General features: G+C 38.4%; 1 protein-coding gene across 4 annotated transcripts in view; it reads left to right on the top strand.

Annotated features, from left to right (window-relative positions):
- Positions 1-14,657, top strand: part of DNM3 (dynamin 3) — a 559,767-nt gene that overhangs the window by 84,726 nt on the left and 460,384 nt on the right. For all 4 annotated transcript variants that reach the window (XM_047077325.1, XM_047077324.1, XM_047077323.1 and 1 more), the window contains exon 2: positions 12,690-12,763. In XM_047077325.1, coding sequence (XP_046933281.1) covers positions 12,690-12,763 — 74 coding nt within the window. The remainder of the gene's footprint in view (positions 1-12,689; positions 12,764-14,657) is intronic.

The following is a 14,657-nucleotide window of genomic DNA, read 5'->3' as shown; positions in this document are numbered from 1 at the left end:
GAATGAGACATTGGATCAGATGGACTTGACAGATCTATTTAGAACTCTGCATCCCAAAGCAACAGAATATACTTTCTTCTCGAGTGCACATGGAACATTCTCCAAGATAGATCATATACTGGGTCACAAAACAGCCCTTCATAAGTTTACAAGAATTGAAATTATACCATGCATACTTTCAGACCACAATGCTATGAAGCTTGAAATCAACCACAGGAAAAAGTCTGGAAAACCTCCAAAAGCATGGAGGTTAAAGAACACCCTACTAACGAATGAGTGGGTCAACCAGGCAATTAGAGAAGAAATCAAAACATATATGGAAACAAACGAAAATGAAAATACAACAATCCAAACGCTTTGGGACGCAGCGAAGGCAGTCCTGAGAGGAAAATACATTGCAATCCAGGCCTATCTCAAGAAACAAGAAAAATCCCAAATACAAAATCTAACAGCACACCTAAAGGAAATAGAAGCAGAGCAGCAAAGGCAGCCTAAACCCAGCAGAAGAAGAGAAATAATAAAGATCAGAGCAGAAATAAACAGTATAGAATCTGAAAAAACTGTAGAGCAGATCAGTGAAACCAAGAGTTGGTTTTTTGAAAAAATAAACAAAATTGACAAACCTCTAGCCAGGCTTCTCAAAAAGAAAAGGGAGATGACCCAAATAGATACAATCATGAATGAAAATGGAATTATTACAACCAATCCCTCAGAGATACAAACAATTATCAGGGAATACTATGAAAAATTATATGCCAACAAATTGGACAACCTGGAAGAAATGGACAAATTCCTGAACACCCACACTCTTCCAAAACTCAATCAGGAGGATATAGAAAGCTTAAACAGACCCATAACCAGCGAAGAAATTGAATCGGTTATCAAAACTCTCCCAACAAATAAGAGTCCAGGACCAGATGGCTTCCCAGGGGAGTTCTACCAGACGTTTAAAGCAGAGATAATACCTATCCTTCTCAAGCTATTCCAAGAAATAGAAAGGGAAGGAAAACTTCCAGACTCATTCTATGAAGCCAGTATTACTTTGATTCCTAAACCAGACAGAGACCCAGGAAAAAAAGAGAACTACAGGCCAATATCCCTGATGAATATGGATGCAAAAATTCTCAATAAGATACTAGCAAATCGAATTCAACAGCATATAAAAAGAATTATTCACCATGATCAAGTGGGATTCATTCCTGGGATGCAGGGCTGGTTCAACATTCGCAAATCAATCAACGTGATACATCACATTAACAGAAAAAAAGAGAAGAACCATATGATCCTGTCAATCGATGCAGAAAAGGCCTTTGACAAAATCCAGCACCCTTTCTTAATAAAAACCCTTGAGAAAGTCGGGATAGAAGGAACATACTTAAACATCATAAAAGCCATTTATGAAAAGCCCACAGCTAACATCATCCTCAACGGGGAAAAACTGAGAGCTTTTTCCCTGAGATCAGGAACACGACAGGGATGTCCCCTCTCACCGCTGTTGTTTAACATAGTGCTGGAAGTTCTAGCATCAGCAATCAGACAACAAAAGGAAATCAAAGGCATCAAAATTGGCAAAGATGAAGTCAAGCTTTCGCTTTTTGCAGATGACATGATATTATACATGGAAAATCCGATAGACTCCACCAAAAGTCTGCTAGAACTGATACATGAATTCAGCAAAGTTGCAGGATACAAAATCAATGTACAGAAATCAGTTGCATTCTTATACACTAACAATGAAGCAACAGAAAGACAAATAAAGAAACTGATCCCATTCACAATTGCACCAAGAAGCATAAAATACCTAGGAATAAATCTAACCAAAGATGTAAAGGATCTGTATGCTGAAAACTATAGAAAGCTTATGAAGGTAATTGAAGAAGATTTAAAGAAGTGGAAAGACGTTCCCTGCTCATGGATTGGAAAAATAAATATTGTCAAAATGTCAATACTACCCAAAGCTATCTACACATTCAATGCAATCCCAATCAAAATTGCACCAGCATTCTTCTCGAAACTAGAACAAGCAATCCTAAAATTCATATGGAACCACAAAAGGCCCCGAATAGCCAAAGGAATTTTGAAGAAGAAGACCAAAGCAGGAGGCATCACAATCCCAGACTTTAGCCTCTAATACAAAGCTGTCATCATCAAGACAGCATGGTATTGGCACAAAAACAGACACACAGACCAATGGAATAGAATAGAAACCCCAGAACTAGACCCACAAATGTATGGCCAACTCATCTTTGACAAAGCAGGAAAGAACATCCAATGGAAAAAAGACAGCCTCTTTAACAAATGGTGCTGGGAGAACTGGACAGCAACATGCAGAAGGTTGAAACTAGACCACTTTCTCACACCATTTACAAAAATAAACTCAAAGTGGATAAAGGACCTAAATGTGAGACAGGAAACCATCAAAACCTTAGAGGAGAAAGCAGGAAAAGACCTCTCTGACCTCAGCCGTAGCAATCTCTTACTCGACACATCGCCAAAGGCAAGGGAATTAAAAGCAAAAGTGAATTACTGGGACCTTATGAAGATAAAAAGCTTCTGCACAGCAAAGGAAACAACCAACAAAACTAAAAGGCAACCAACGGAATGGGAAAAGATATTTGCAAATGACATATCGGACAAAGGGCTAGTATCTAAAATCTATAAAGAGCTCACCAAACTCCACACCCGAAAAACAAATAATCCAGTGAAGAAATGGGCAGAAAACATGAATAGACACTTCTCTAAAGAAGACATCCAGATGGCCAACAGGCACATGAAAAGATGTTCAGCATCGCTCCTTATCAGGGAAATACAAATCAAAACCACACACAGGTATCACCTCACGCCAGTCAGAGTGGCCAAAATGAACAAATCAGGAGACTATAGATGCTGGAGAGGATGTGGAGAAACGGGAACCCTCTTGCACTGTTGGTGGGAATGCAAATTGGTGCAGCCGCTCTAGAAAGCAGTGTGGAGGTTCCTCAGAAAATTAAAAATAGACCTACCCTATGACCCAGCAATAGCACTGCTAGGAATTTATCCAAGGGATACAGGAGTACTGATGCATAGGGGCACTTGTACCCCAATGTTCATAGCAGCACTGTCAACAATAGCCAAATTATGGAAAGAGCCTAAATGTCCATCAACTGATGAAAGGATGAAGAAATTGTGGTATATATACACAATGGAATACTACGTGGCAATGAGAAAAAATGAAATATGGCCTTTTGTAGCAACGTGGATGGAACTGGAGAGTGTAATGCTAAGTGAAATAAGCCATACAGAGAAAGACAGATACCATATGGTTTCACTCTTATGTGGATCCTGAGAAACTTAACAGGAACCCATGGGGGAGGGAAGGAAAAAAAAAAAAAGAGGTTAGAGTGGGAGAGAGCCAAAGCATAAGAGACTGTTAAAAACTGAGAACAAACTGAGGGTTGATGGGGGGTGGGAGGGAGGGGAGGGTGGGTGATGGGTATTGAGGAGGGCACCTTTTGGGATGAGCACTGGGTGTTGTATGGAAACCAATTTGTCAATAAATTTCATATATATATATAAAAAAAATTCCATAAATGGTAGTAAAAAAAATAAAAACAGTGTTTCCCGCATATGGATTTGTAACTATGTTTTTCAAACAAAATGATGGTGGTATTTATTGAATACCTCAAATTATATAGTGACTAATAACAGAAAAATGTGATCTTTTACAAATCTGTAAATGCTAATATTCATACTGTGCTAAGAATTTAGGGGAAAAAAAGACAACTTCTTTGGAAAATTTCCAATTAAATCTGTAGATTATGGCAAAATTATTTCCTTCAACAGTTAAAGTAGCATTGTAATGGTTGGCAAAGCTCCGGGATTAGGCATAGAAGCACACAGGGATTTTAACAGCACCATTGTGTTCAGCATGTGGAATACATGACCTCAGTGCTTCTTGGGGCAGGAGGTGGGCAATATTTGGCAGGGACCTGTCTGATTTTCTCACACTGTGTCTTTCTCTATCTGTCCTTTCCCTCTTCGCCTCTCTTTCCTTCTTTTCCCTCTAATTGACTTTGAGTTTTATCATTTTAAAGGACTTCAAGATAGTTATCCTTCAGGGATTATTTTGGAACACATAAAATTATATTTTGAAGATAAGGTTTTTGGAAGAGGCATGCCTGTTTTTAAGAAATAATTAAAAAAATTTTTTTTAAATGTTTATTCACTTTTGAGAGATGGTGAGTGGGGGAGGGGCAGAGGGAGAAGGAAACACAGGATCTGAAGCAGGCTTTGAGCTGTCAGCACAGAGCCTGACATGGGGCTCAACCTCATGAGCTATGAGATCATGACCAGAGGCAAAGTCGGATGCTTAACTGACTGAGCCACCCAGGCACCCCTTAAGGAATAATTTTTAAAAGTGTATTGGCTCTGGGAGTTTTTTTAAAAAATTGTTTCCTTCAAATTCTATTCTGTGTCTTTAGGTGGTCAGTAATATTGGCCCATCTGGTATTTTGTATTTTTTACTTGGGGAAATACTGTTGGATCTTAAAAAAAAATTTTTTTTTTTTTTTTAATTTTTTTTCAACGTTTATTTATTTTTGGGACAGAGAGAGACAGAGCATGAACGGGGGAGGGGCAGAGAGAGAGGGAGACACAGAATCGGAAACAGGCTCCAGGCTCTGAGCCATCAGCCCAGAGCCCGACGCGGGGCTCGAACTCACGGACCGCGAGATCGTGACCTGGCTGAAGTCGGACACTTAACCGACTGCGCCACCCAGGCGCCCCAAAAAAAATTTTTTTAAATGTTTATTTTTGAGAGAGAGAGAGAGAACACGAGGGAGGGAGGGGCAGAGGGAGAGGGAGACACAGAATCTAAAGCAGGCTCCAGGCTCCAAGCTGTCGGCACAAAGCCCGACTCAGGGCTCAAACTTATGAACCATGATATCATGACCTGAGCTGAAGTCAGACACTTAGCCAACCGAGCCACCCAGTGCCCCAGTATTGTTGGACCTTAAATGTTCATAATAAAAATGTTAACTTAAATGACCTCAATAAATTATAAATTGAGAGTTTTCTTATCTGTTCTTTCTGTACATGTAAAATGCCACTTAGCTATCTGCTGGTTGTGGAATCAGATAGGACAGTGTTTTCCCTCCATGATATGAATATATGGGGCTATTGGAAATCTTCCTTAATGGGTAGGTAGAAAGTATTAGAAATATTTAATGCTTGGGCACTGAAGGAGGCATTGGAAAGAACACAGGCGTGAGGGAGCAGACATGTAAATAGACCAGTGTAACATGTGTATGTTAAGAGCTTAGATAGAGGTATGCGTGGGAGATTTCAAGGAGGGCTTCTAAGGGAAAATGATATGGAGGTGAGTGTTGAAGATCAAGTAGAAGTTGGCTAGAGGGAAAAGTGGGAGATGGGCATCCCAGGAGGCGAATATGGAGTGTGCCGATGCACTGAGCCCCAGATTGCAGGTGCATATGGAGACTTCCACAAAAGAACACGACTTTTTATCTGCTTTGTTGATGGTTTGAATTTCATGTTAAAGACAATGGAGAATGATTGAATGATTTAGAGTTGGAAATGATGTGATGGGACATGTCATTGTTGATTGGTTTAGATTGGGTTAGAGTATGCTCAATTTGGGTGCAGAGAAATTAATTGGGAGATTATTGTAGTAGCATATATGAGCATTGGTGGTACCTGAAGTGGTTATTGAAATAGAGAAGAGAGCTTTTTTGCATTTAAGAGATACTAAGACGGTAGAATCAGCAGGACTTGGTGACCAATTAAGAGCACGAAGACAGAGGAAAATGAAGGATGGATGCTTTCCATGTACTTCGCTTGGCTAACATATGTGGATACTGATGATTTGGAATATGATTGGGAATGAAGGAGGAAAAGCATGTTGGGTAGACGATAATGAGTTGTAGAGCTTGAGTATGAGACATCTAGGTGGAGGTAACTAAGAGGCTAGTGTGACTTTAGGGATACCTTTGATTTATAGTATTTGGCTTGCCTCTCTGTAGATCCCTTCTTAATCTGTCAGTTCTGTTTCTTTCAGTGTCCATTAAATATTGGTATTTTCCTTAGTCCATATTCATCACTCTTCTCATTCCATTCCTATTTGTGTTTTCTCTTGGATTTAACTACCTGCCCCATGGATTTCTGTCAGATTATTATCTCTAGACAGGATTTTTATTCTGAGGTCCAGTTGCTCAGTCTAACTGAGTAGTTGTCTCCATTTTGATATTCTCCAGACATCTGTGGATCAGTATGTACAAATATATTCCCTTATCTTCTTCCCCATTCCTTTACAGTGTAGTGTAGTCTAATGGTCACATTAGCACAGAACTAGATTCTCTAGGTTGGAGTTCTAGATCTGTCACTTAGTAGCTTTGTGACCCTGAGAAAATTATGTGACCTTTCTCTGTCTCAGCTTCCTCATCTGTGAAGTGAGAATAACAATAGCATCTACCTGAGGATCAAATGAGAATGGTGCTTGGCACATGATAAATACTATATAAATAACAGCTATAATTGGACCTTACTGTATTTCCTGTTCTGGTTAATGGCACCACTATTCAGCCAGCTAACCGAACCAGAACTGTGAGATTTATTCTAACTCCTCCATCTCACGTCATTCCACATCAAAATGATCGTTACGTCCTGCCTATTGTCCGTTCTCTCTGTTGTCTTCTGTCTCTTGCCATTACTGCTCTGAGGTTAACTTTTATTATCTTCATCCTCAGTGACCTGGACAAGCTAGTGACTGGTCTCCCTGTCTTTTTCTTTTTTTCAACATTGTCTATATAGTCCCCCAGGGATTTTTCTGAAATGCCAATCTGATCAGTTAAAACTCTTTAGTGCCTTAGAAGAAGAAAAAAAATATATACAAGTGGAGGCCTCTGAGGTCTGGTCCTGCCTTCTTCTTCGGACTCTTTTCTACCTCATTGTGATCTCTCTTTAATATTTACAGTTCCTTGATATTCTGTGTTACTTTGCTCTTCCATGTCTCTGTACATCCCCTGTGAGTGCCTCCTACCTTGTGCCTCTCTGAAATCGTTTCCTCCAAGCAGAATAGATTATTGCCTGATCTATGTCAATATCTCACCTTGTGTGGAGCTTAATTAATCATATACCTGTCGTGTTTGTTGTATCATTTGCATGCTATTCTCTTCTAAGACTAAACTTATTTATCTTTGAATGAATCAGCTATATGAATTAACTTCTTGGAGAGTATAAGTTATGCCTCGTGTCTTCAGTCTGGGCAGATGTTAAACGTATTTATTAAGTAAATCATCTGGTTAATGATCATTTCAACATCTATCTTTTTTTTTTTAATGTTTATTTATTTTTGAGACAGAGAGAGACAGAGCATGAATGGGGGAGGGGCAGAGAGAGAGGGAGACACAGAATCAGAAGCAGGCTCCGGGCTCTGAGCCATCAGCCCAGAGCCCGACGCGGGGCTCGAACTCATGAACCGTGAGATCGTGACCTGAGCTGAAGTCGGACGCTCAACCGACTGAGCCACCCAGGCGCCCCTCAACATCTGTCTTAAAGAAAAACTTCTCTATATTTACTTTTTGTTGCTAATGGGGAAACTTCTTTTAGCTTGGTTGATACAGCAAGTCTGCTCTCCTTTTTTTAGGCTTCCAAAGGTCAGTCATTTCGTAGTGGTCCAATAACAATATTTCTTGGTAAACTAAGTTTCTGGAAGAGCCAATAAGAAATATTATCAAGATGGTTCTTAGACCATAGAGTGGGAATTGTTCTTTACTTTTTGTGCAGAAGTCAGGAAACCATGAAAGAGCATCGATTTATTGTCTGAAGAGCAGCTATTAAGACCGTGCAGATTAATGCTTTATTAAGGTGGGTTGAGAGAGAAGGAAGGCATTTGAGTTGTAGCTGATATGTGGCATCGAGAGGGAAGTGCTCTTCCTGCCTTAAAATCTGTACAATCCAACCATAAGTACATAAATAAGACATTCAGTCAATAGAGTGAGTTAGTTAAATGGCACTTAGTCTTCAGATTACTCTTTTTTTTATGTTTATTTACTTTTTGAGAGAGAGAACGGGGGAGGGGCAGAGAGAGAGGGAGACATAGGACCTGAAGTAGGCTCTGTGATGACAGCAGGTGGTCCTATGTGGGGCTTGAACTCACCAACCAGGAGACCATGACGGGAGCCCAAGTTGCAGACTTAATGACTGAGCTACCCAAGCACCCCTTCAGATTACTCTTCTTATTTTTTACCTTGAAAGTTCACGTTGGAGAAACATGGCGTGCAAATTTTATATTTTTATATACATGACCATAAATAGAAATTATAGTTTAAATCCACAGTAACTAAAAGCAAGTCATTTTTTTCTGCATTAATTTAGCAAAGTAATTTTCCCATAAGGTATACATACAGGAGAACCAACCTATTGCATAGAAAATAGTAAAATTCAAGTGGATGGTTGCATGCAATGGCTAATGAATTATTCATAATTGTTTGTATCAGTGTCTTGACTCCCTGCTGGAGGCAGCTATAAGGAACTGAGCTTTCTGAACCAGTGCAGCTAGTCAACACCAAGGGTACAGTTCAAGTGGGGTCTGTGGCTCTTCATCTTTAACTTCCATTCATGAATGTTAAAATATTATGTGTGGAGGCTTTTTATGTATTTATTTATTTGAGATGAGAGAATACGGCAACATCAGGGAAAACATGCTGTGGCTATATTATAGCAACAATAATGGTAATAGTACTACTTTTTTCTATAGTGGTTTGGTTTTTAAAAAGTTGCTATATTGGGGGTGCGGGGTGGCTCAGTCGGTTAAGCATCCGACTTCGGCTCAGGTCACAATCTCACGGTTGGGGAGTTTGAGCCCCGCGTCGGGCTCTGTGCTGACAGCTCACAGCCTGGAGCCTGCTTCGGATTCTGTGTCTCCCTCTCTCTCTGACCCTCCCTGTTCATGCTCTGTTTCTCTCTGTCTCAAAAATAAACATAAAAAATTTAAAAAAAAGTTGTCATATGTTGCATTTCATTTGATCCATAGGGTTGTCTCAGTTTAGTAGCAAAAGAAGTTAAGGTTTAAAGAGAATTTTGTGCATTCATTGGCAGAACTGGGGCTCAAAGCCAGGCTCTCTGGGTTTCATTTGAGAGCTCACCCCTCAGCTTTTCACAGCAGCAGTGTGCTGGGCATATGGTCTTCATGCTGCTGGATCATCAGAATGACATGGATTTTCAGGATGCCAGATCAGTCACGTAGTCGTCAGAAGAGAGAAATTTCTCTCCAGTGCTTTGTTGCACTTAGATACTCTTGTGAGGTCCAGAGAGACTTCCAAATAGCAGGATTTGGTTACCAAATCTTTTGATTTTTGGTGAGAATATACGTATCGGAGGTAGGATGGAAGGGGGCCAGTAAGTATGAGTTAGTAAGAAGGGAGGTTGGATACCTGAATCCATTTATTACTTAAAAAAACATTTTTTTTAACGTTTATTTTTGAGACAGGGAGAGACAGAGCATGAACGGGTGGAGGGTCAGAGACAGAGGGAGACACAGAATCTGAAGCAGGCTCCAGGCTCCGAGCTGTCAGCACAGAGCCTGACACGGGGCCCAAACTCACAAACTGCGAGATCATGACCTGAGCCGAAGTCGGATGCTTAACCGACTGAGCCACCCAGGCGCCCCTCCATTTATTACTTTTCATGTAAAGTTCTGTTTGTTTAATAAAAAAAGTAGAGAAAAATGTTAGATGTATCTGTGGGCTTACTTTTCAGTCAAACACGTGGTAATTGTTATTTAAAATATTTGATACATTATATTTTGCTTTAATAATGTTTCAAAGGGATTGTTACTAAATCTACATTATAAATGGATGGCCATAAACATGAGTTGAAACAGATCTCAGCACGAAGGTATTAAGTAACTAAACTTCTTTCTTCCATTTTCCTTTTCCCCCTTCTTCTTTACCTCTTTTTATTTTTTAAGAAAATATTTTATTGATTCATTAAATGGCATTATTCAGGCATTTAAGATGTGAATATTTATTTGTCTTTGGCATCATCTGTTTATACATCCTAAAATCTCATTCAGAGTCCTAATAGCTCAAACAGATTCCCTCCCACTCTGTGCTATGGACTTTTGTTTTGTTTTCCCTTTATCCATATTGATTCTCAAGTTAACTTCTTTTTTCTAGGTTTTGGTTTTAGACACAGAGTAGATGCTGTCCTTGTTCTGATTAAATTTTAAGTGATTATTGAAACCATAAAAACTAGAAAATATTCTAATATAGTTCCTGGAGAATATTAAAAGGGTATTTCATTATACGTATTTAGAGATTATTGGTCTCTCTTTTCTGAACTCCAGTGTAGTTAATCTGTTCCCTTCTTTAATGGTCTTCTATGTGCATGTCTTTATCTTCCCATTAGATTTCAAACTTCTGGTGTGAAACTAGTGTAGGGTGATGCCCACAGCATCTCCCCAGCACGTTTTAGTTTCTCAGTGATTTTTTTTAATGAATAAATAATATTATTTATTTCAGATTGCCATTTTCAGGATCAATACAAGTTTGTAATTTCACTATTATTTATTTTAGTCACGTATGGTATTCCAAATTAAACAGTCCTTGGAATCAAGGAGTAAAGCTTTAATTTAGTTAAGAGGCTGTTCAGTGTCATTTCCTCTGTTAGACTTTACATGAGCATTTGCAAAATAAATTATGTGTAGTAGGGGAAATTTTAATTTTATCTCTGCAACTCTCTATTCTAAAGGATCAGTAGAGCTAAAGTCTTGGGTTCTGTAGCATTCTCACTGGACTTTGCCATTTTTATAAGCTGTTGTTCCTTGAAATCCCACTGTGTTGAAGCTCTGTTCTGCCAGATTTTCTACAAAACTCATAGTATGACCTATGCTATTATCACCCACTGAATTGTTGAGTAATGTATCCTGACTTGAAGTCAGTGTTTCTCAAACCATGGTGGACATCAGAAACCCCTGGAGTTTGTTAAGAGTACAGATACTGCAGGGGCACCTGGGTGGCTCAGTTGGTTAAGCGTTAGACTCTTGGTTTTGGCTCAGGTCATGATCTCATGGTTCATGGGTTTGAGCCCTGTGTCTGGCTCTGTGCTGACAGCTGTAAAACCTGCTTGGGATCCTGTCTCTCCCTTTTTCTCTCTGCCCTTCCCCTGCTTGCTCTCTCTCTCTCAACAAAATCGATAAACATTAAAAAAAAAAGTGCAGATACTGCACATCTTCCCCTGGGCATTCTGAATCTGTAGATGTAGGATGAATCCTGGGCATCTGTGGATATATAACGCTTTCTGGTGGTCCTGGAACCATTTTTGAGAAACATTGCCATTGAGTCAGAAGTTTATTTTGAATGGAATTTTGTGACTTTTAAAATGATGAATCTTCCAGAAGTTGTGAGGCATTCTAAATGCGTTTAGGGGTGCCTGGGTGGCTCAGTTGGTGCGTCCAACTTTGGCTTAGGTCATGATCTCCCAGTCTGTGGGCTCGAGCCCTGCGTCTGGCTCTGTGCTGATGACTCAGAGCCTGGAGCCTGTTTCAGATTCCATGTGTCCTGCTCTCTCTGCCCCTCCCCCGCTCCCACTTTGTCTTGCTCTCTCTCAAAAATAAATAAACATTAAAAAAACTAAATGCATTTAAAAGCTGTGTTATAGGTATATTAATGAATTTGACATTGCACAATCAGTACTGGTTTATGTGGCATTGCAGATGTAATTATAAAATACTTTCTTAGCTGCATTTTTTTATTGGTCTAGTGTATATTAACATGCACTTAAAACACAATTATTATTTGTTAAAAAACTCCCATTTTAAATAAACTCTCACCTATCAGGGACGAGAACAAAAAACCTCAAGCTTCAGCGTTTTTTCTGCTGTTAATTTCTACATACACAATATGTATCTCTACTTAATCCTGCATTTTATGTGTGACCTTTTATTGGAAAAAATTTCAGGATATTTACAAGGCATGGTCTAAAATGCCTTTCTTACCTCTAATAATGGTCAGTGTTTGATGGTGCTAATATTGATCTTTTTTAAAAATTTATTTGTTTTGAGAGAGAGACAAAGTGTGTTGTACACGCCTGTGCAGGTGAGAGTGAGAGTGAATGAGGCACTGAGAGAAAGATAATCCCAAACAGACTCCCAGCTGTTAGTGTAGAGCCCAAGGTGAGGGTCTATCTCATGAACTGTGAGGTCATTACCTGAGCTGAGATCAAGAGTCAGACACTTCTGTGACTGAGCCACCCAGGTGGCTCACTGAATTTTTTAATTACCAAAAGGAGTTTTCTGTATCACATGTTTTTATAAATACTGACTCTCTGAAAATGAATGTGAAATGAAAATACAAAGTAATTTAATGTAAACTTTTATTGATTACAGCTAAATGAATGAGTGACATATTCTAGTGAGGTCATTATGATAATACACCTGGATTAATATTCAATATAAGGGGCCTTCCCCCCTTCCTTTTTTTTACATTGCACATGATTCTTTTATAAAGTGGGCCTAGCATTCTTTGGACATGTGATGCATTGACAGGTTGGGAATTAGGGGAATTACTGTGGAACTTGACTTATAAATTTGTAGGTAATCAGAATTATGTAAAATGCCTTAATCTATTATTTCTTTTCTTTCTTTCTTTCTCTCTCTCTCTCTCTCTTTTTTTTTTTTTTTTTTTTTTTTTTAGGGACTTTCTCCCTCGAGGGTCGGGCATTGTAACCAGACGGCCTCTTGTGCTGCAGCTTGTTACTTCCAAAGCAGGTAATAAATAAGGATGTTTGCCACATGAGTGAGCACATTGCTGTCGTACCTGTTGCCTCCATTCCTGGGTGTTGGGTTGTAGCAACAGAAATGTTTTTGTGAACCCTCTGCTCTGGGTAGTGGCCTGCATTTCTCTCCAAATGCTCTCTTCTTCATTGTTCCTTTAATTCCTTTCATTACATCACAAGGAAAATCTATTTGTGTGTAGGCTTTTAAAACACCTACTATTTTTTATGCCAAGAAAATAATGTATATGTAATTATATATATATATACATATATAATTTTTATTTATATAATTTTATAATACAGTTTAACTACTAATACTTTACTGGTTTACTTTCTTCCACAAGTGTGTGTGTTTGGGAATTTTCTTAAGTAACAATTCAACATCCATCTAATATCTGTATTCATATGTACAAGTGTATGTGTATCTATATCTACGTCTAATGTGCTATGCTTCCCCCACTCCTTAACACCATGATAATTTGGTAGGTAAATGAGCTTTGTTTTCATTCTTATTTCTTAGCAACTGGTGATGTTAGATTTTTTGTGTGTTATTTGGTGTTTATATTTTTTTATGAATTGGCATTTTTATCTTTCCCTATTTCTTCTTGAGGATTTTACTTCTTTCTTACCAATTTCTTTGAAAGTACTCATAAAAACCACACCTCATAAATTGCAAAAACCAAAGTTATGAAGTTTTACCCCTATGTTTTCTTCTAAGAATTTTATAGTTTTCCTCTAACATTTAGGTCTTTGATCCATTTTGACTTAATTTTTATATATGGTATGAGGAAAGGGTTCAACTTCATTTTTTGCATGCGAATAGCCAGTTTGTCCTAGCATCATTTGTATGGTTTTGACACTCTTATCAAAAATCAGTTGGCCATAAACATATGTTTATTTTGGGACTCTCAATTCAATTCAACGGATCTGTATTTCTATATTTGTGCCAGTATTGCACTGTCATAATTACCCTTGTTTTGTAGTAAGTTTTAAAATTGAGAAATGTGAGTCCTGTTTTGTTCTTTTTCAAGATTGTTTTGGCTACCCTGGGTCCCTTGAAATTCTGTATGAATTGTAGAATCAGCTTGTTTTATCTCAGCAATGTAAGATTGGTTTAACATCTAAAAAGCAATTAATGTAATGTATCATATCAGTAGAATTAAAAACAGGAAATCACAGGATCATCTCAACAGATTCAGAAAAGGCATTTGAAAAAGTCCAACATCCCATCATTATAAAAACACTCAACAAAATAGTAATAGAAGAGAACTTCCTTAACCTGATAAAGGTCATAGACTATAAAGCCCACAGCTAACATCATATTTAATGGTGAAAGACTGCGTGCTTTCCTTTTAAGATTAGGAACAAGGCAGAGATATCTACTCTTGCCACTTCAGTTCAGCATTGTGCTGGAGGTTCTAGCTAGGGCAGTTGGGCATGAGAAAGAAAGAAAAAAACCCCATCCATATTGGAAAGGAAAGAGTAGAATGATCTCTATTCATAGAGGATATGATAAAATATGTAGAAATTCCTAAAGACTCCACCAAAAAACTATTAGAACTAGTAAACGAGTTCAGCATGGTTGCAGGATACAAGATCAATGTACAAAAATCAATTGTATTTCTATAAACTTGTCATGCACATTCAAAACATGAAATTAAGAGAATGATTTCATTTATAATGGCATCAAAAATAATACACTCTTAGGAATAAATTTAACAAAGGAAGTGTGAAATTTGTACTCTCAAAGCTATGGAACATTGTTGAAAGAGACTGTAGAATATCTAAATAATTGGACAAGCATCCCGTGTTCATTCATTGGAAGACTTAGCAATGTTGAGATAGCCGTGCTTCCCAAGCTGACCTACTGACTTGATGCGATCCCT

The sequence above is a fragment of the Lynx rufus genome, unplaced genomic scaffold (assembly GCF_022079265.1).
Source record: "Lynx rufus isolate CCGP_SWC_20201006 ecotype Redwood Valley unplaced genomic scaffold, mLynRuf1.p SCAF_15, whole genome shotgun sequence".
Classification (NCBI taxonomy): domain Eukaryota; kingdom Metazoa; phylum Chordata; class Mammalia; order Carnivora; family Felidae; genus Lynx; species Lynx rufus.
This window is presented reverse-complemented; position numbering and strand designations above follow the sequence as displayed.